Source organism: Anomaloglossus baeobatrachus, chromosome 8 (genome assembly GCF_048569485.1).
Source record: "Anomaloglossus baeobatrachus isolate aAnoBae1 chromosome 8, aAnoBae1.hap1, whole genome shotgun sequence".
In the NCBI taxonomy this organism is placed as follows: Eukaryota; Metazoa; Chordata; class Amphibia; order Anura; family Aromobatidae; genus Anomaloglossus; species Anomaloglossus baeobatrachus.
The window spans coordinates 18,190,962-18,213,273 of NC_134360.1; the positions used below are offsets into that span (position 1 = coordinate 18,190,962).

Genomic DNA, 22,312 nt, shown 5'->3' on the forward strand with positions numbered 1-22,312 from the left:
CCAATATGGTGGCGGTAATGGACATGGAGCTCCGGAACGTTCTGCTTTATAACTCTCCTTACATAAATATCATTTCTAGAAGACTCTGCACATCTCTTATCGATCATAAAGAAATCAGTGTAAGCTTTGTTCAGGAATAACTAATCAGCGAGGAATGTCGAGCATCTTCCCTGACTGACATCTGATGGAGAAAAATGCAACATTTCTGCCGAGGCGGATCAATGAATGCGCGGCTTAGCAATACTCATCTGCGCAAATGTCCCTTCATCATACTCCGGGAATGCTGAAGGCTGCAGAGGAAGCCTCGGACATTACACAGGCTATTATGGGGCGCACAAAGACTGCACTTTATTATTATGTGTCCTTGTATTAGTCTCCTTCAATAATTTCCTATTACTGTAGGCAGCAGGTGGATGTGTATTACCGAATCACCGGCCATTATCCGAGGATCCTATCTACCCAAGAGGCTGCTACAGTGCAAGGTTTTGTGCCGTTACTTTATCCCCTTGCATCTATAAAATATATTTATAGGTTATAATAAATTATAAGAATATTAGAAGCCACTTATGAGTTTTGTGACCATATAAAAGCACAATGATATACAGTCAGGGCCAGAAATATTTGGACAGTGACACAAGTTTTGTTATTTTAGCTGTTTACAAAAACATGTTCAGAAATACAATTCTATATATAATATGGGCTGAAAGTGCACACTCCCAGCTGCAATATGAGAGTTTTCACATCCAAATCGGAGAAAGGGTTTAGGAATCATAGCTCTGTAATGCATAGCCTCCTCTTTTTCAAGGGACCAAAAGTAATTGGACAAGGGACTCTAAGGGCTGCAATTAACTCTGAAGGCGTCTCCCTCGTTAACCTGTAATCAATGAAGTAGTTAAAAGGTCTGGGGTTGATTACAGGTGTGTAGTTTTGCATTTGGAAGCTGTTGCTGTGACCAGACAACATGCGGTCTAAGGAACTCTCAATTGAGGTGAAGCAGAACATCCTGAGGCTGAAAAAAAAGAAAAAATCCATCAGAGAGATAGCAGACATGCTTGGAGTAGCAAAATCAACAGTCGGGTACATTCTGAGAAAAAAGGAATTGACTGGTGAGCTTGGGAACTCAAAAAGGCCTGGGCGTCCACAGTGGTGGATGATCGCCGCATACTTTCTTTGGTGAAGAAGAACCCGTTCACAACATCAACTGAAGTCCAGAACACTCTCAGTGAAGTAGGTGTATCTGTCTCTAAGTCAACAGTAAAGAGAAGACTCCATGAAAGTAAATACAAAGGGTTCACATCTAGATGCAAACCATTCATCAATTCCAAAATTAGACAGGCCAGAGTTAAATTTACTGAAAAACACCTCATGAAGCCAGCTCAGTTCTGGAAAAGTATTCTATGGACAGATGAGACAAAGATCAACCTGTACCAGAATGATGGGAAGAAAAAAGTTTGGAGAAGAAAGGGAACGGCACATGATCCAAGGCACACCACAACCTCTGTAAAACATGGTGGAGGCAACGTGATGGCATGGGCATGCATGGCTTTCAATGTCACTGGGTCACTTGTGTTTATTGATGACATAACAGCAGACAAGAGTAGCCGGATGAATTCTGAAGTGTACCGGGATATACTTTCAGCCCAGATTCAGCCAAATGCCGCAAAGTTGATCGGACGGCACTTCATAGTACAGATGGACAATGACCCCAAGCATACAGCCAAAGCTACCCAGGAGTTCATGAGTGCAAAAAAGTGGAACATTCTGCAATGGCCAAGTCAATCACCAGATCTTAACCCAATTGAGCATGCATTTCACTTGCTCAAATCCAGACTTAAGACGGAAAGACCCACAAACAAGCAAGACCTGAAGGCTGTGGCTGTAAAGGCCTGGCAAAGCATTAAGAAGGAGGAAACCCAGCATTTGGTGATGTCCATGGGTTCCAGACTTAAGGCAGTGATTGCCTCCAAAGGATTCACAACAAAATATTGAAAATAAAAATATTTTGTTTGGGTTTGGTTTATTTGTCCAATTACTTTTGACCTCCTAAAATGTGGAGTGTTTGTAAAGAAATGTGACAATTCCGACAATTTCTATCAGATATTTTTGTTCAAACCTTCAAATTAAACGTTACAATCTGCACTTGAATTCTGTTGTAGAGATTTCATTTCAAATCCAATGTGGTGGCATGCAGAGCCCAACTCGCCAAAATTGTGTCACTGTCCAAATATTTCTGGACCTAACTGTATACAGTATATATCATAGACAGACCATGTATATGCCGGAGATCCTGGCAAAACAAAAAAGCACCCAGCTCAGGTTGGCCTTTTCTCCTTTACTTATGAGAGGTGAGAACCTGTGCAGCACCGCAGAGGAACTGCACCAAGGAGAACAATCACCAGACCCCAGGCACATTGGGTGGCGAAACCAACACCACAATATAGTCTATTTTGACCTTGTACGTGAACTGTTTATTCAATTCATTTAACTACAAAGTCAATTGGACATTATAACTCGCACCTCAGCTGCAGCAGAACCTCTTTTTAAGGAGTAGAGTAAGTTCACAGCAGCAGATCTTCTATCCAGATTTTGAATGGAAAATCCAGGCTATAAGAAAATTGGATGAGAGTCGTCCATTTTTGTTTTTCTTGCAACTAATTTTGATCACTGTTTATTTTTTCCATGTTTTAACCACTATTGTTACCATTGGATTATCATCCGTTTTTGCCCAGTGTAAAAATTAAACAAAAAATATTCTAGGAGTCTCTTACCCATTGAACATTAAACCACTAGTCCAGCATTTTTCGTTTTTACTGATGTGATGGCGCTTTAAACCTAAATCCTCTGCCCCCTGTCATATACTAATCCTCCGTCATTGTCAGCTTTTTCCTGTCCCGCAGTGGCGTTCTTGTGACTGTAACTTCTAATTGTCCAGAAGTCAGAAATTACATCACAAGCAGTCAACACAAGTCTATGAGAGTAAAGGCGGCGTCACACGCACCGATATGTCGTGCAATCGCATGAGCGATCGTACCCGCCCCCGTCGTTTGTGCGTCACAGGCAATTTGTTAACCGTGGTGCACAAAGTCATTAACCCCCGTCACACGTACTTACCTCCCTAACGACGTTGCTGTGGGCGGCGAACATCCTCTTCCTGAAGGGGGAGGGACGTTCGGCGTCACAGCGACGTCACACAGCGGCCGCCCAATAGAAGCGGAGGGGCGGAGATGAGCGGGACGTAACATGCCGCCCACCTCCTTCCTTCCACATTGCCGGTGGCCGCAGGTAAGCTGCAGTTTGTCGTTCCTGAGGTGTCACACGTAGCGATGTGTGCTGCCTCGGGAAAGATGAACAACCGGCGCGGCGCACAGAAGGAGGAACGACATTTTGAAAATGAACAACATGTCAACGAGCAATGATAAGATGAGTATTTTTGCTCGTTTAGTCGTTCGGAGATGTCACACGCTACGACATCTCTAACAATGCCGGATGTGCGTCACAAGTTCCGTGAACCCGCCGTCGTAACGTGTGACGGGGCCTTAAGAAATAGGCTAGAACAGGGTCAGAACAAGGCCAGAATGAGGTCAGGATGGGAACAGAACGAGGCCAGAATGAGGTAAGAACGAGGCCAGAACATGACCAGGATGAGACCAGAACAAAGCTAGCACAAGGCCAAAATGAGGCAAGAATGAGGCTAAAACAAGGTTAGGACGAAACCAGAATGAATTAAGAAGGAAGCCAGAACAAGGCCAGGATGAGTCCAGAACAAGTCCACAACATGGCCAGAACGAGGATGGAATGAGGCCAGAACAAAGACAGGATGAGGCCAGAACAAGGCCAGGATGAGGTCAGAACAAGACCAGACTGAGGCCAGGATGAGGACAGAATGACCCCAGAACGAGGTCAGAACAATGCCAGAACGAAGCCAGGATGTGGCCAGTATGAGGCCAGAACAAGATCACAACAAGTCCAAAACAAGACCAGAACGATGCCATGATGAGGCCAGGACGAAGCCAGAATGAGGTCATGACGAGGCCGGAACGATGCCAAAATGAAGCCAGAACGAGGCTAGAACGATGCCAGGACAAGGCCAGAACAAGGCCAGAATGAAGCCAGGACGAGGCCAGAATGAGGCTCCAAAGACTTGTATTGAATTGTGACCATGAATCACTGGAGTTGCCGGCAGGTCACAAACCGATCAGAGCGATGCTGGAAACCGATGAAGATGCCAGCAGTTGAGTATAAGACCATTGGAAGGGGATTTGGATTGATTGGTGGTGCTTTAAAAAACGGACAGCACCTGACATACAAATGGCATCCATGTGCTGTATGGCATCCATGTACAGCCTGTTTTTTCCATGGACTGAAAGATTTTATAATGAAGTTATGATCTAAGAATCTGACAAATTGAAAACCCATTCGATTTTTTTTTTTTGCAGACACTCGTTCCACAAAAACCAACAAGGACATGTGTACAACCTCATGGGTATGTGTTGTATCCATTCAAGCCATGCATTACATGTCCACCTGAATGAGGCCTTCAAGAGAACCTGACATCTGATACATGCTGTCCAATTCGTGGACACTGCTTGCGAATTCCGACAGGTATGTGATTCTGAAACGCTGCGGCAAATCAGAAAAAAATATACTTTTAACAGCCGCCATGGACTGAACTGTGCTGTAGACCAGTCCGACCGGCGGGTCCCTGGTGGCCTTTCCCTGCCCGCTGAGAGTGACTGACAGGTCTCTGCTTATAGCACACCAGGTGAAGCCACCGGGGACCTGTCTGTCTGACTAGTCCCTGGCGGCTACTAAAAGTATACTTTTTCTGATATGCCGCAGTATATATCACTTCTTTATGAACAGGTTGGTGGAACTATTGACGCAGCAGGAGAAATTTCCAAATTCTGCGAGAAGAGATAATCAGCGCCTATGTGGTGCCGCTCATCTCGAATCCTCAGGCTCTGATATCAGAGTGGGATGTTTGGATAAAATATCATGTCTATTGGTAAGTATTCATTATATCATTAGTAAACACATATTCTGCTGCAGATCATCATGACAAGATTGGAAAATTTCAAACTACCTCGATGCTGCTGTCACTTCCATAGAAATCATCCTCCATCCGCGCCCCACGTCTGTCATGTTCCAAGGCTTCCAGAGAGACGGTATCCCTGTCGGATGATTGACCCTGAAGTTTCCCATGATGCACTGAGCCAGACATTGAAGAGTAAGTGTAAATGTTATCGGGGTCCCCGGGGGTCCTTTCTGCAGGATAGGCAATGTCGCTTTGGTTGTTATCTGCCAACTGCTCACGTAAATTGCTGATGTCTGTTTGATGTAGAGTGTCAGACAGTTTGGATACATCTCGAAAAGTGTCAGGAAAAATCCAGTCATCTAGAAAATAAAATACATGAGATTTGATGGTATGTCATGGAAGACGGAGCTGGAAATTACACGTTATTAGTATATTTATAACTGTATTACATAACAGCACAGCGCGAGACATATGAATAAGTGATAAATCTGAAAGGCATGATTGAGTTACCATCAGAACTAGACGTCCATGGATCCTTGAGTGCCAAATGTAGGACCCATCACCCTATGGACATCACGTAATAGTTGAATGCGTATTCAAGGAACCCTACCGATTAAGGCAGGGGTCCCCAACCTGTGGCTTGGGGACCCGTGATGTGTGGCTTTCAGACCCGTGATGTGTCTCTCTTGGACCCGTGATGTGTGGCTTTCGGACCCGTGATGTGTGTCTTGGGGACACATGATGTGTGGCTTTCAGACCCGTGATCTGTGGCTTTCGGACCCGTGATGTGTGTCTTGGGGACACATGATGTGTGGCTTTCAGACCTGTGATGTGTGGCTTTCAGACCTGTGATGTGTGGCTTTCAGACCTGTGATGTGTGGTTTTCGAACCCATGATGTGCGGCTCAGGAACCTGTGATGTGTGGCTTTCGGACCCGTGATGTGTTGTTCAGGGAACTGTAATGTGTGGCTTTCGGACCCGTGATGTGTGTCTTCAGGACACATGATGTGTGGCTTTCAGACCTGTGATGTGTGGCTTTTGGACCCGTGATGTGTGGCCCGTGGATTTGTGATGTGTGGCTCGGGGACCCGTGATGTGTGGCTTTCGGACCCGTGATGTGTGTCTTGAGGACACATGATGTGTGGCTTTCAGACCTGTGATGTGTGGCTTTCAGACCTGTGATGTGTGGCTTTTGGACCCGTGATGTGTGGCCTGTTGACCTGTGATGTGTGGCTTTCAGACCCGTGATGTGTGGCTTGGGAACACATTATGTGTGGCTTTCAGACCCGTGATGTGTGGCTTGGGAACACATTATGTGTGGCTCGGGGACCCGTGTTGTGTGGCTCACAGCGGTAGGGTACAACAGAGAAACAATACAAAGGTAGACCCTTGCGCTAGGGAGAGGGGAGCGAGGTTGCCTCCTAACACTCAAGGATAAAAACAAAGCTGCAGCTGATAACAAAGGGGTGTACTTACTAAAAAGACCAAAAAAGTATTAAACCTCATTAAAAATTAGCCTTTAATAATACACCCTAAAAGGTCAGATGACCAACAAAAAAACTCAATAGTGGAGGCAGGGTGACAGAAATGGTATGTATAATAAATACAGGTAGGAAATACACTGGCCCTACTGAGCACCAACACATTTTTTATTTATTTATTTTTTTTAAAACAGGTATTAAAATAGTCACCGACAGGTGCGTAAAGCTGGGAAACAATATGTCATATCAGAAATAACTACCGTATTACTCATTTGACTCAGTACGGCATGCCGAGGAACTCAACTGCTGGACCTTGTTGTCAGATGAGTACTAGTTCTTACATGGCATATTGTTGCCCGGCTTTACGCACCTGTTGGTGACTATTTTGATACCTCTTTTTAATGTTTCTTTTGTGTTGGTGCACTTTAATTAGTTGAGTATAGGGTGTTTTAGGGATTTGTAGGGATTCCTGTCGGTGAATGGAGGCGTCACAGCCCTAGGGCATCATACCTGCCATTGCTAGGTAGGGAGACACTTAAGGCTCATTAGGGCCAGTCTATTACCTACCTGTAATTATTATTCGATATACTGTTTCTGTCACTCCTCCACTATTAGGATTTTTTGGTCCTCTGACCTTTTAAGGTATATTATTAAATGTTAATTAGGTGTTTTTTCACCTCTTAACACTCACCTGAGGCTGATCCCTACACTCCCTAACGTCCCTAGACAGGTCCTTACCTCGTGCGCCGCACCTTGCCTAGGCCCTCACTGGTCCTGAACTCACCCTGGCCAGTGATTGCCAGTGAGAATCTAGTCTCACCTCTACAATAAAACAACACGAGGAAGGCAAGACAAGCAGCTATGGAAAGACACAACAAAAAGATCAGTAGGAAACTTCACAGCTGAAATAGTAACGGCTCCATAGCTATGTAGTGACGAGCTCCTTCAACATGTTCAGCATAGGTATGAGCTATAGCCGACATAGGGAGGAGTGAGAAGTGGATACTTTTAGCAGAAGGGAGTGGAGGCAGCCAAAATTCCAGCTACCTGTTAGATCACTGCAGGATAGAAGTAACCTTAACTTCTTCTGTGCCGGATGGAATAAAATAAGCTTTACCTCAGGCTAAATATTGAGCGAGCACTAAATCGGATCTGAGATCAACAATATGGTGTGACCTTCTGATCCCAGATCCCCCTGAGATCACATCAGGCCGTCATACACTCGTGACAACACCATTATGTAGGGAGTCTATTTTTAGTTTTGAGGTGGTTTAATCTTTTATAAAAGTTTTCAAGAGTTTTTGAACAAAACAGAAACAAAGACAAAGTGAATGAATGGAACTTAGAATTTGTACAAAAGTGGATATACGAGATATACTCGTACAAATGTGTCTTCTCCGCAGACGAGCCTGGACTTAGTTATTACAGGGGCGCCCTCTGTACTCCACCATGTACTTCTTTAATCGATATGTCTCCATACACAGAATAAAAACTTTCCACCAATGGAAGACGAGCGAGTTATCAATATTTTGGCAAAATATAAGGAAATAGAGCGCAACATGCACATAATGAAATATTAATTTACGCTCTGAGGTCTTTGTCTGACCGTAGATATAATAGTTGTTAGACAAAACCTACATTGCAGAAGAGCTAAAGACAAGTAACACTTCCACCTTGAGATTCTTTTATGATAAATCGGCCATTGGCGTCAAAAATCCATAAAACGAACATGAAACGGAACCACAAAGTTATCACTTGAAAGTCAGACCCGCTACCGTTGAAGGTTCATTGCTTTGTTCACCTTTCTTTTTCACGTTTTTGATGTGTTTTTCTTTTTTCCACCCTTAAAACAATCGCTAAGTTTATTAACCCCTTAAAGACCAAGCCAAGTTGCCTTTCAGGACCACAAACTTATTTATTTATAGTTTTCTTAAATTAATACTTTTTTTTTTTTTAATTTACTATCAACATAGAGTTTTGTTTCTAGTTTTACGCTTAGTTTTTTTGGGGTCATAAAAAAAAACCAAAACAACATTAATTTTTCCATTTTTCTTTTTTCATTCTTTAGCTTTCCGTTTTTCATCACTGACGTAAAATAACCATATTGTCTTGTAGAATTTATGTTTTACACTGTAAAATGTAATATATTAAAAATAAACAGAAAACAATGTTAAACAGGAATGTCCAAAGCCAAGTTACTGCGTAAAGTAACAAAATAAAAACTATGTACAACGTGCTTGTCCCCGCTCGTCTTCTTCCCGCCATTATTTGATTATGGAGCTGCAGCAGTTACATACCGTTAATGACACATGACCACTGCTGACAATCACTGCACATAGGTAGATGGCACAAGATTGCTAATGTCAGTGATTTGGGGTTATTCTGCAGGTTAAAGGGGTTGTCCACTACTTGGACAACCCCTTCTCATTCTCAATGTTGGTCCCCATTAAAATAAAAAAGCCTTTACTGGAAAGGTGCCTATACCTCATGAGTTGGTGTCTTTCCATCGATGTCGGCGCTTGCAGTCCCGGAGCTCATGTGAAGTTGTGATGCCACGCGGGCCCCGTGCCCAATCACTGCCGGTTTCTCTCTTCCCGCATTCAGACAAATAATAAAAGATGAAGTGAGATCCAGCCATAAATCTCACTTTCTGTTGGTTAATGATTTATTCGACGTCTGGGAGAGAGAAATCGGCGGTGATTGGGTTCGAGTGACATCACAACCTCTAGTGAGCCTATGGAACTTGAGTGCAGACACCGTTAACATGGGAGGAGAGTATAATCTTTATTATTTTAATGGGGCCAAACAAAGGGAATGAGAAGAGGTTGGTCAAGTAGTAGACAACCGCCTTAATAGCATTCAGAACCTTCTCGGCGCCTGCACTTTGATCCATGCTGTTTGGAGGAAAAGGACTTTAAGCCTCTCAGCAGCATTTGGGTTTCAGTCATGGGGGCGGTACCAGTGCAGGTTCAGTCACCACGCTGTGTATTAAGAGCACTGACTGATCGCAGGTTCTAATGCTGACGGTCCGGATCCAGCGGCTACAGATTACGGAACCGGAATGGGTCTATAGTACTACTCTTCGCCTGATCCAGAAGTTTATCTTGTGTCTAGATTCCTACAAGGTGCTCTCCGTATTGTCTCTCCTGTTTTCTGCCCCGGTGTCACGGTCGTCTCTCTCTGTTAAGAAACTAGTGACAGGTTCTGGGCCAGAATCTCTTTGCCTTGTGAGACTCTGCAGATTAAATATATTCCTTTTACTTTGGTAAAGATAAGGTAATTGTCATTTTCTCCTTGCAAACAAGCATTCTCATTCACTTTTGGACCACTCCCAGTCCCTATATATACTCTCTTCTCCCTGTAGAGAGTGCTGGTTATTCACATTCATTTGGATGTGGAGGTGGAAAGAGCTGGTGGAGCCCTCTTGCAAGATGCTGTGTAGGCTGCATTCTTGGTGCTGACTGCAGCAGTCTGTTGGTGTGTTTCCCCCCTCTGACTTTCCTTCCATTGGTGTGTATCAGTTCAGCGGTGAGGCTAGCATCCTTCACCTGCCAGCTCACTAGCCAGGGCTACTACAGGGTCTGCCAGGGTCTTAGGTATCCTGTTCGGTGACAGGTGCTGAAACTTGTATAGGCACTGGCAAGGAGTGTAGGGTACAGCTGCAGGTCAGTCAAGGAGGTGTTCCAGCTTCCCCCTCATTAGTGCTAGCGCCCACCATTGTTAACTGTCCCTAGTGTACCCCTTGGTTTTTGAGTGTCGCATCATATGCCATATTTCCCTGCCACAAGGCTTGCCTACTCGATTATCCTATCCTCTCTGCTCCTGAGCTCGGCAACGTTTACTGAACCCATGCTGACTGCCCTGACCTCGAATTGCCTGACTATGCCTTTTGCTTTTGTCCACCTGTACCTCACACCTGTGTCTCTGAACCTCCAGTAAGCTACGGCAGCCTCGGGGACTATCCTGGAGTGGTTCTGGTGACTACCGGCAGCCAAACCTAACCTTACCATTAGATGCTCTAGTGAACACTCGGGACTCACTTAGTCACGCCCCTCCAAGGTGAGCCCGGTCCATGGTGCAGTTGATCTGCACACACCAGCGTTTCACTGGTGCCACGATCAATTTTGTCTTTGGTGTAAGTAAACTCTTCCCATTGAAATCGATGAGCTAGTGGGGCATATTCTCAGTGCTTTCATCCCAATTACTGATTGGGTCAGTAGACTGGTTCCTGGTTACTACCCACCTATTTAGACTTTCACAACAGCCTTAGGGGTACTTTGCACGCTGCGACATCGCTAGCCGATTGTAGTGATGCTGAGCGCGATAGTCCCCGCCCCCGTCGCAGATGCGATATCTTGTGATAGCTGCCGTAGCGAACATTATCGCTACGAAAGCTTCACACGAACTTTCCTGCCCTGCGACGTCGCTCTGGCCGGCGACCCGCCTCCTTCCTAAGGGGGCGGGTCGTGTGGCGTCACAGCGATGTCACACGGCAGGCGGCCAATAGAGGCGGAGGGGCGGAGATGAGCGGGATGTAAACATCCCGCCCACCTCCTTCCTTCCTCATTGCAGGCGGGACGCAGGTAAGGAGATGTACCTCGCTCCTGCGGCTTCATGCACAGCGATGTGTGCTGCCGCAGGAACGAGGAACAACATTGTACCTGTCGCTGCAGCGAAATTATGGAAATGACCGACACTACACAGATCACCGATTTACGACGCTTTTGCGATAGTTTATCGGTGTTTCTAGGCTTTACACGTTGTGACGCCGTTACTGGCGCCGGATGTGCGTCACTTTCTATTTGACCCCGACGAGATCGCAGTAGCGATGTCGCAACGTGCAAAGTACCCCTTAGGTTGGAGACCACTAATCTACAGGATCAACACATGAGGTTTGTCCCCCACAAAATAAATTATATGTCCGTAATTAAACACAGATTGCCTTGTTTTCTGCTCGCATTGTTCCTCCATATGCAAATAGTCCATTATAAACCATAAAAGCCCTTGAAATGCACACTGAAAGCCTTCAATGCTTCTTCGGAGACCATTAACGATGACTACAATTAAAATCTATAATTATACCACTTTATACCTTACAATAAACTAAAAAAAAAAAGAACAAGAGTACAAAAACATCGAAAAACAAAAGTATTCATTTACTTCTCTATAATATTTTCCAACCGAGTGATTCGAATACAGAAAGAAAAATAAAAAAAATAACCCCAGAAAAAAAATGAAACAAAACATTGTCCAGTTACGGCATTAGAGAAACTTGCAATTTTCTCAATAATTGATGGAAAATAGTGGTCATAGCTACGGGCGATTCATTTGCATTTCATTGTCAGTTTGGGTTCTAATAATATGTGAGAAATTCACAAGTCTGAAATTATAATTAACACCTGCCTTGCAGTAAGTCCTTTAAGGCTTTTCCTGCTTTGATGTAATTCAGGCTGAACATGCTTCATTTATTGTAATCGTTCAGCGATACTTCTGGTGGACAGTGACTGAGGAATGTAAATGAACTCGTGCGATCGCTTCTTGTGATTCCGGAGTCTACTGAAAACTTAAAGTTTTTAAATAGTTTCCCCAAGAGGCCCATTAGCTCCAGTTTTAATTTGACTTTTAAATTTCTCGCCCTCGTGAAGAACCATCCGCAAATAAAAAATGCATGAAGATAACTATTTCATAGAGTTCTCCTGACCACGGTTTAACCTAATGTGCTCACCGGAGAAATCGCCACATGTACGGGGAAAATTAAAAGGAAGAAATCGAGACGGACGTAACACTTGGAAATACACTTCATTAGTTCTGGCTTTGACATGCCAGAGTATCGGGGGTTGGAGTATGGATTATTTATTAGAACATCTATATGGCATTTGTGGACATTTCTTCTCGAATATTCCAGAATTCCCACTGAGTATATTGTATCTTCCAAGGCAATTAAGAAAAATTAGCTCCTGGAAGAAGCATCGCTAATGTGAAACGTGCGTTGGGTGTGGGGGACGCCATTACCTCTCTCCTGCTGACTCCCTTATAGGTATATTGCGTGTTATTATAGGACCTTCCTTTGTACAGCTATGTGTTCATAATGTGACTTATATTTGACATTTCTTAACACACTTGTGTTTTATACTTTGTGACTTTGCCAAATATGTTTTTTCATTCATTAATTATATAATAGACTATATGGTTATTATTGGCTGGTCCAGCTGTAATCCTGATTTATACTATACGGGGAGTCTTCTGGCTAGGTGTTCCCAATATAATATCTACCCTTTGAGGGGATCTGTTTTTGGAGACATTCTTTTGTATTTTTACATTTTTATCTATCCAATAAAGATTTAATTGAATTATGCAATGACATATGTTATTGGGTTCCAAGGCAATTACTTGAATAGTCAAGTTCCTATTTTCTCTGTGGGAATGTAACACTCATGGCCGGTATATAGACAGAGAGCAGAAGTAGTGGACCCACTGGACCACAGGGGGGGCCCGGGTTTACCCTTTGGTGGTATGAGCTTAACTAAACAACTACCGCAAGTACCACTCCCAGGGCAGTGATCAGGACTGTGGCAGCTGACTGCCTAGGACAGGAGACGGATTCAGGTATAGGCACAGGTGCAGGCAGACAGGCAGGCAGGTACAGACAGGTATGGTGAGCACAGCAGGGACAGATTGGTATGGGAAGACAGGTACAGGTGACGGACACAAGGATAACGGGACAGGAGCTCGAGACCTGACAACTAGCTGGCAGACTGGTAGCCAAACTAAGGACGTTTCACAGGCACCTCCCCTAATGGGAGGGTGCCTTAAATATTATGCTGAGAGGCATTTACTGGAAATAACCCTTTAAAAGGAGGGCCAGTGCGCGAGTGCTCTAAACACGCTCAGATCTTGTGTGTAATCATTCAAATCAATGGCTCTCTCGGCGGCCGAACGATCAGCTGATCTCCCGGCGGCTGGCTTATGAAAGCGATCAGCTGGTCGCCTGGCGGCCGGCCTATGAGAGTGATCAGCTTGATCGTTCACAAAAGCCGGCCGCCGGGCGATCAGCTGATCGTTCACAGAAGCCGGCCGCCGGGCGATCAGCTGATCGTTCACAGAAGCCGACCGCTGGTCGATCAGCTGATCGCTCACAGAAGCCGGCCGCCGGGCGATCAGCTTATCGTTCGGCCGCCGACAGAGACATTGATTTAAATGATTACACACAAGATCTGAGCATGCGCAGTGAAAACTAATGGATTCCGCTGCTCAAAAAACGTTACATGCTGCGTTCCTGCCGCCCGATGGTCAGTCGTTCTACGACTGATCAGTCAGGCGGCGGATGCAACGCAAAGGGCATCAGTCGCAATCCGTCGCTCATACAAGTCTATGGGAAACAACGGAATCCGTCAAACGGATTGTGTTGTTTATCAGAGCGGTGGATTGTGACGGATCCTAAACAACGGAAATGTGAACATAGCCTTAATATGTGCTCTCCTGGACTTCTGACCCTTGGATATCGCTTTGACTAAGTCTCTCTTTTCTCCCTGAACTTAATACATGCTCTTCTGGACTTCTGACTCTCAGATATCGCCCTGACTAAGTCTCTGCTTTTTCCTTGTGCTTATACGTGTCTTCCTGTTACAGACCCCGGCTTTCCTGACTACGCTCCTGCCCACACTCCCCATAAGTAGTGGCTAGCATCACAAAAAATTGTGGCTCTGGGAATAAGGGTGGCTTTACACGCTGCAACATCGCTAGCCGATGCTTGCGATGGCGAGCGTGATAGCACCCACCCCTATCGTTATGCCGATATATGAAGATCCCTGCCGTAGCGAACATTATCGCTATGGCAGCGTCACACGTATTTACCTGCTCGGCGACGTCACTGTGACCGGCGAACCGCCTCCTTTTTAAGGGGGCGGTTCGCTTGGCGTCACAGCGACGTCACTAAGCGGCCGCCCAATCAAAGCGGAGGGGCGGAGATGAGCGGGACGAACATCCCGCCCACCTTCTTCCTTCCTTATTGCTGGCGTGTGGCAGGTAATGAGAGGTTCCTCGTTCCTGCGGCGTCACACGTAGCAATGTGTGCTGCCGCAGGGCCGAGGATCAACTTCGCCCATGAGACAGCAGCGATAATTGGGAGAGGACCCCCCATGTCAATGAGGAGCGATTTTGGATGTTTTTGCAACGATCCAAAATCGCTCCTAGGAGTCACACACAACGAGATCGCTACAGTGGCCGGATGTGCGTCACAAAATCCGTGACCCCAACGAGATCGCTGTAGCAATCTCGTAGCGTGTAAAGCCCACTTAAGAGTAGAAACCCCCCACCCCGAAGTACAAAAATGAAAACTGGTTGCAGAAGGATGGGAATTATGATTGTCGGGAAAAATATGCAAAAATGGACGTCTTCATCGGTGATTGTGATTGCACAGTGGCACGTACTATTGTTTTAGGGTGAATATTATAGTAGCAATGATTAACTCCGACATATTTTAAGGATACAGGCGAATGGCCGGAGTTTAGCCATGCAGAACATAAAGCACACCTTCAGCACATTTTATACATAAACAGGAACCCGGATGATTTATGTCTTGTCGTACGTTCCAAAACTGCTGCATTAAAAGGATGATGTCCATTTATCTTCTTTAAAGAAAGCTTGCTATCCGTGCAGCGCAGCTGCTCTCGAATGCACAGCTCTTAATGCTTGTTGTGGTAGACGACTAATGACTGGGCTCACAGAAAACAGGTTTGTCATGTTCCATTTCTTTTAGGAGAGGAACGCGGGGAGAGCCTACTAGGCAGATACATTTCATACAAGTCCCGCTATCTATAATCAAGCTTTTTGGAATTGATGAATGGATCACACAGTTCATTAGATCCTACAGTCTTAAAGAAAAAAAAAATCATTTTCCAGACTCCATTCTATGAGCTGATCCGATATTCATGGGGCTTCGGTTTAGCCGTTCTCTACATGCGATTGATTTCATTGAGCATGATGCATTGCACAGACGGAGCCTCAACGTTGGTCGCAGCTCCCAGTCAATGGTTATTGGCTGCCTTGGCCTGGCTAAAGATTCACCGTCAGATTTTAGGATTCATTGGGTATTCTTTCTAAACAATTAAATTGTTTGTTGATGATCATAAAGTAAAAATCAATGAAAAGTTAATAATCCTCGCTGATTGCTGGTAAACAATGACTATTGACCATGAAAAGCTTTGAAGAATGTTCGATACATTTTCCGAGAGTTGGGAACAGACTTTCATTAGTAAAATGGCATCATCGTCTCCAATTATTATTAGTTGTAGTAAGGTATAATATCCGGTCTCCATATGGCACTGCTTCTATAAAAGCTACCGGCACCATAGAAATTGCAGCCCAGCTCTAAGAAAGGTGGGGGGGGAAGGGTAGCTTTGATACCGGACTACCCATAGGTAGGTGACTAATAATTTGTAACAAAAAAAAGTATGCTTTTTGTTATTTTGGAAAACTATATAGAATAATTCAATAATTTAATAAATATGTGAGATAATTAAGTATGTTACGTGTGTGACCTAATGGTTTAATGGGAATCTGATACTAGGTTTTGGGACACTATGTAACTTGTGCCTTTCGTACTTGAGAGACTTGTGACAACTCTGTGTTTTGCTTTCTATTGGTGCAGCAAGGGTTAATGATATTTTCCTTGCTGATAGCCTCTGGTTAGTTCAACTTAGGTGCAGCCGGTTTGTGACCACTCTCATCTCCTTTAAATAGTCACCTGATCCGTCACCTGATGTCGGTAATAGAAAGAGAAATCATTCTGAACTGCCCACCGTTGAAGGAGGAAGTCTGTGGAAGCTATTGGAGCCATGTTGCTTGCAGCCCTGGTGTTCAGCTGCAGCAATGAAATTGCTGAACTTTTGTTTTCTGCAGCCCTGGTGTTCAGCTGCAGGAGTGAAGTTATTGATCTCTTGTCTCCTGCAACCCTGGTGTTTGGCTGCAGCAGTGAAGTTGCTGATCTTTTGTCTCCTGCAGCCCTGGTGTTTGGCTGCAGCAGTGAAGTTGCTGATCTTTTGTCTCCTGCAGCACTGGTGTTTGGCTGCAACAGTTGGTGCATATTCTTTTGTCTATGTTCTCTTCTGTGTTCTCCTTCCCCTGTGTGTGTCCTCCTTCCTCTGTGTACCTCCTTTTTTTATTTAAATTTTGCGCCGACACCCCCACTACCGCTGTTGGCAGAGCGTACTCATTGCTTTTGTAACGTTGTTTTCAATAAAATGGCGCCGGAATCTATGCATGTGTGTACTGCAATCTCCAGCACCATTTTACTGAGGACACTGTGGAGATGAATATGAGCGGCGGTGGTGCATGTGCTTATAAAAAAAAATATCAATCTGCGCATGCGCCTTCATTGCCCATTTTTGCATCCACAGTGTCTTTAATAAAATGGCGCCAAAGATCACGGTATGCACATGCGCTGACTCCGGGACCAGCACCATTTTAATGAAGACAATGTCATAATAGCAATACGCACACGTCGCCAATAGCGGTAATGGTGACGGCTGCAAGAAATTCAAATAATGAGAAGGAGGCAAGGCAGGAGGCACACAACACACCCGACACACAAAGTTCTGCCCCAATGCTTAAACCACTGACAAATTACATAATGTGACGAACTACCACTAGGTGTCACCGGATGCAGCTAGTGATGGGGAAGTCAAACAAACCAGAGGTCAGAAGCCAGGAGGTCATGGAACACAGGGATGAAGAAAAGCCAAGGTCAGAGCACAAGCCAGAGCTCAGAAGCCAGGAAGTCATGTAAGGTACACTGGGGGAAGCGGAGACGAGGTCAGGGTACAAGTCAGAGGTAAGGAGCTGGGGAACAACGGCAGAGTCAGGGACAGAGGAGGACAGTGGTAACAACAGGTCCAGTGTAGGAGGACAATATCAAAGCACAAACGGGAACCAGAGCACTTACTGAAGGCAGGAACTACGACTGGTGGTGTTCCGGTGAGGTTGCTCCCTAATGAAGCAGAGCAATCACCGAGGACTAGAGTTCTGGAGGCCTGGAGAGAGGCCCCTCCCAACACCAGCGCAGGAACCGAGGATGGGAAGCCACCCGTCCACTGGCGTAAAATACAAAACAGAACATTGGCTCTGCTGGAGAACAGAAGACCACGGATCAGAACCATGACACATAATTTTGTTAAGTTTGGACAAAAATTGCTTTGCAATAAATCCTCGGATATCTCAACTACAGGTATCATTTTAATCAGTATCCTACTGCCAATAAGGCTCCACCTTTAGTTTATAGGGCAAAAATGGGGTGTAGTTCCTTTTAATTTGAGGATATTCACATGCTAATTGAAATGAGGATTTAAGAATTTCAGCTCTTTAATATGTAGCTGCCTCTTTTTTAAGGGACCAAAAGTAATTGAACAATAATCTCAGCAGCTCTTTAATGGGCTGCATGGGCGATTCCCTCATTAATCCATCATCAATTAAGCAGGAAAATGATCTGGAGCTGATTCAGGTGTGGTATTTGCATTTGGAAGCTGTTGCTGTAAACCTGCAACATGGAGCTTCATGTTATGATCTGGTAACCGTGGACAATCACGAAAAATCCCATTAATCAGGAAAAAACAAAACCACAACAGTAGTTGGAAACTAAGCTGACTGCAATCTCCTATCTATCGGACAACACTAGAAGTAGCAGTGGGATGTTCCTAACACACCTAGACACCTCTTCACTACCGGAGAAACTATCTACACCTCAAAGATAGAAATGAGGAATCCTAACTTGCCTCGGAGCAGCACCCAAAGGAATAGGAAGCCCCCAACATGTAAACGATGGTGATGTAAGAAATCACAATACCCAGATAGAAAATATAGAGCAGCAAACGTTAGGCCTGACTTACTAGATACAACAGGACAGGACAGATAACTGATTGCGGCCAGCAGAAAACCCTGCAAAAAATACCAAATTCCTGATAGGAAAAAAGATCTGAGACAACTGGGTCTCTCCCCCACTATATCAGGTACTCTTGTGCCAGACACTTTAAACAGAACTGCAGATATAATTGGAAGAAACAAAATCACAGAACAAATAATATTCAAAAGTGCAAATAATGCAAACATGAACAGGGAGCAAGCTCCCTTTCTTAGTGGAGGAACTGCCCTGCTCACAAAAGCAGAAAGACAGATCCTCACATACAAAAAAAAACAAACACAGAATCAAATGGAATAAGCAGAAACACTCTTAAGTGCAAATCCAGCAATTAAGTACAGAAACAGTAAACATATCTGGAGTGGATTTGGGCACCGAATAAACGGGAGAAACAGAAGGTTAAACTCCCAACCATCTTCAGAAGCAGGCAGTAAACATTTATCACTAAGCACAAAATGCTTTCCTAAATAGATTAGGCTGATCTGCAATAGGATTTCCTGGATTCCCAATTAATACCATAACCTGTTTGAATCACAGATTCAAACTCAGCTTCATTACCATTCCTGTCCACCAAAGGGAGCTCCACACCAGCACCCACTCGGATGACATTCACAACAGCTCCGAATGGAAGAGAAACCGGCCATCAATATGCTGAAAAGAAAAAGAAATCCATCAGAGAGCTGCTCTCTTGGCGGTAAAAAATTGCTTCCAAAATGCAGGTTTTTCTCCATTTTTGCTGTGTTTTTGGTGTGACATTTGTCTACATCATATGTTTAAATAAAGTTAGTTTCATTCACCACAAAAGCAGCAAAAACGCAACGTCTGAACATAGCCATAATGTCTGTGCTGAAAAGTCTGAAATGTAACCTTAGGATGTGGAATCTTCCGTCCTATTGGTAGTAAATCGTGAAGTTATATTATAAAATATCTGCTCTTGATTTTTAGATTTTCTCATTCTCTAATGTTATATTGAAAACAATAAAAAAATTATGTAAACAAAAAAAATATAAATTTATCATAAAAAAACGGATTTATCCAATGGGCCATTTTATGATGACACGTTCCCTTTAGGTGACACATTCAGCTCTGCTACATCAGTACACTGCTCATATCTTCCGTATTCAGCTGGGGTGTATTAATCCGGCATGTGTGTTTGTGCTGTAAAGCGGCCGCGCTTAGCGTCGCATTGATGAGGAGTGCTGCACCGCAATAATAGAACAATCACCCTAATGTGTTCCATCTCATACACTTATTAATCTTCATTAGAAAACTCCGTCCTGATTGGTTCATTTAAAGGAGCCCCGTAAAATATTAATCTTGTTAATGACTATTGCAAATCAGATCATTGTAAAACAATAAAAATAACTTAGACGTAACAAGTTCTGCTCTGTGTCTCTGATGTATGGGAACAATATCCCCCCCGCCGAGCGCCGACGTCTTCTCTTCTGTCGGTGAGAAATAACAAAGTTCTAAAACTAAATAATTAAGACGAATTTTGTTCAGTTGTCACGAAAAAGCCGCATTGTTCCAAGAACGGAAAAATACTAATCCTAAATTTAAAAGCTCCCCCCACCCCCCACCCAAAACTAAAACAAAACCCCCAGGAGACAGCATTCATGTTTCCTAGATTCCTGGATGAAAAAAACAAATCTGCCATTAGTTATGCAGCGATACAATGTGACATATTGCTGGATAACGCTGCATAATTGTATTTTTGGATTATGGGAAAGACGTGTGACAACCCCGGAGCGGCCATATTGTTTGTCACTTGTTCATGTATAGGTTAGGGCTAAGGGGTACTTTGCACGTTGCGACATCGCAAGCCGATGATAGCGATGCGGAGTGCGATAGTCCCCACCCCCGTCGCAGCTGCGATATCTTGTGATAGCTGCTGTAGCGAACATTATCGCTACGGCAGCTTCACATGCACTTACCTGCCCTGCGACATCGCTCTGGACGGCGACCCACCTCCTTCCTAAGGGGGCGTGTTGTGCGGCGTCATAGCGACGTCACACGGCAGGCGGCCAATAGAAGCAGAGGGGCGGAGATGAGCGGGATGTAAACATCTCGCCCACCTCCTTTCTTCCGCATTGCCGGTGGAGGCAGGTAAGGAGATGTTCCTCGCTCCTGCGGCTTCATACACAGCGATGTGTGCTGCCTGCTGGAACGAGGAACAACATCGTACCTGTCGCTGCAACAGCATTATGGAAATGTCGGTGAATGCAACGATGATACGATAACGACGTTTTTGCGGTCGTTCATCGTATCATATAGCATTTACACAGTACGATGTCGAAAGTGACGCCGGATGTGCGTCACTTTCGATTTGACCCCACCGACATCGCACGTGCGATGTCGCAACGTGCAAAGCCGCCCTTACACTACAGCGACCATGACAAGCAAGGTGCACGAAAGCAGACTCAGTTGGATTTTTCACAACTTGCTTGTCGTGGTAGTGTAGGTGCTGCAATAAGACCCCATTCACTTCTATATTGCTTGTCGCGGTAGTGTAGGTGCTGCAATAAGACCCCATTCACGTCTATATTGCTTGTTGCGGTAGTGTAGGTGCTGCAATTCGACCCCATTCACTTCTATATTGCTTGTCGCGGTAGTGTAGGTGCTGCAATTCGACCCCATTCACTTCTATATTGCTGAGATGTAGCAAACTTGGATCTGGTGACAACTATTGTGGTCAAAGCCTTAATTTGTGTTTTCGTTTACCCGGAGTATACTGCAGTCATTGGGAATTGTATAAGACCATGTCATCTAGTGATGAGTTGGCTAATTAGTTTGCGCAAATCAATGCAAAACAAATGTTCATTATCATTCTCAGGAGCCCAACAGCCAGCATCAAGGCGTATCTCTTATGCCAGATCCTTACCTTATAAAATGTTCATTATCATTCTCAGGAGCCCATCAGTGTATCTCTTATGCTGGGTCCTTACCTTATAGATTTTCATTATTATTCTCAGGAGGCCAACAGCCAGCATCAAGGCGTATCTCTTATGCTGGGTCCTTACCTTATAAATGTTCATTATCGGTGGCCTGGCTATGGAGGAGTAAAAACGCTGGTCTCTTCAGCTCCCAGCCCAGGTCGGCAGAATCACTGATACTCAGCGTACCATCGCACCCAGAAACAACCCCATGGGTGCCAGAAAAAAGAAAGGAGCACCCTCCAGTGTGACGAGCACTGTGGAATCCCTGTCCCAGGACATATCCCGCTTCATGTCGGGAGCGGGTCAGTCAGAGCAGCGTGGAGCGGGGTCTGCAATGGCGCCCCAGGCAAGGAGCGCTACTAAGCAGAGGGAACCGCCGACAGTCACACTTACCCCTGCAGAAGGTAGCGGAGGAGCGACGGAGACAGAGGGATGCGAGCAGGCTCCGATCAGCATACAGGTCAGAGGAGGAGGGGGTAGTTCAGGGCCTGAACCACGAGGCCAAGATGGCGCCGCGGTGACAGAAAAACAAACACCAGAGCCTGCAGCACAGGCAGAGGCGGAGGGAGGATCTATGGAGCGCTGGGGGGAGATAAGAGACCCTCTGGATCAGATACCAGCAGGGTCACAAATGAAAATAACAACCCCAGACACCTCTCCAAACGGTCAGGAGGGAGTGCCCAGGCAAGACCCACAAAACTGCACAGGCACTGAAAGGCTGAGACAGAAATCACCCCCCATAATGGAGCAGACAGAGGACTACCAAACCCCTAGCCTCTCATACACGGTGGCAACTCAAGCCCATGACTCTCACCAGATGGCCAGGCCTCAGGGGTCGGGGACCCTGGAGCAGAGGAATGACGCCCGATCTCAGTACACGGGCTCTCCCAGGGTAGATGAGGACACACCGCAGGGAGCTCAGGAACAGATGAAGCAGCAGGGGAATGAA

At 45.0% G+C, this 22,312-nt stretch overlaps 1 protein-coding gene across 4 annotated transcripts in view; it reads right to left on the reverse strand.

Moving 5' to 3' along the window:
* The window catches only part of CFAP20DC (CFAP20 domain containing), a 438,163-nt gene that overhangs the window by 173,184 nt on the left and 242,667 nt on the right, over window positions 1-22,312 (reverse strand). For all 4 annotated transcript variants that reach the window (XM_075321351.1, XM_075321349.1, XM_075321348.1 and 1 more), the window contains one exon: window positions 5,084-5,394. In XM_075321351.1, coding sequence (XP_075177466.1) covers window positions 5,084-5,394 — 311 coding nt within the window. The remainder of the gene's footprint in view (window positions 1-5,083; window positions 5,395-22,312) is intronic.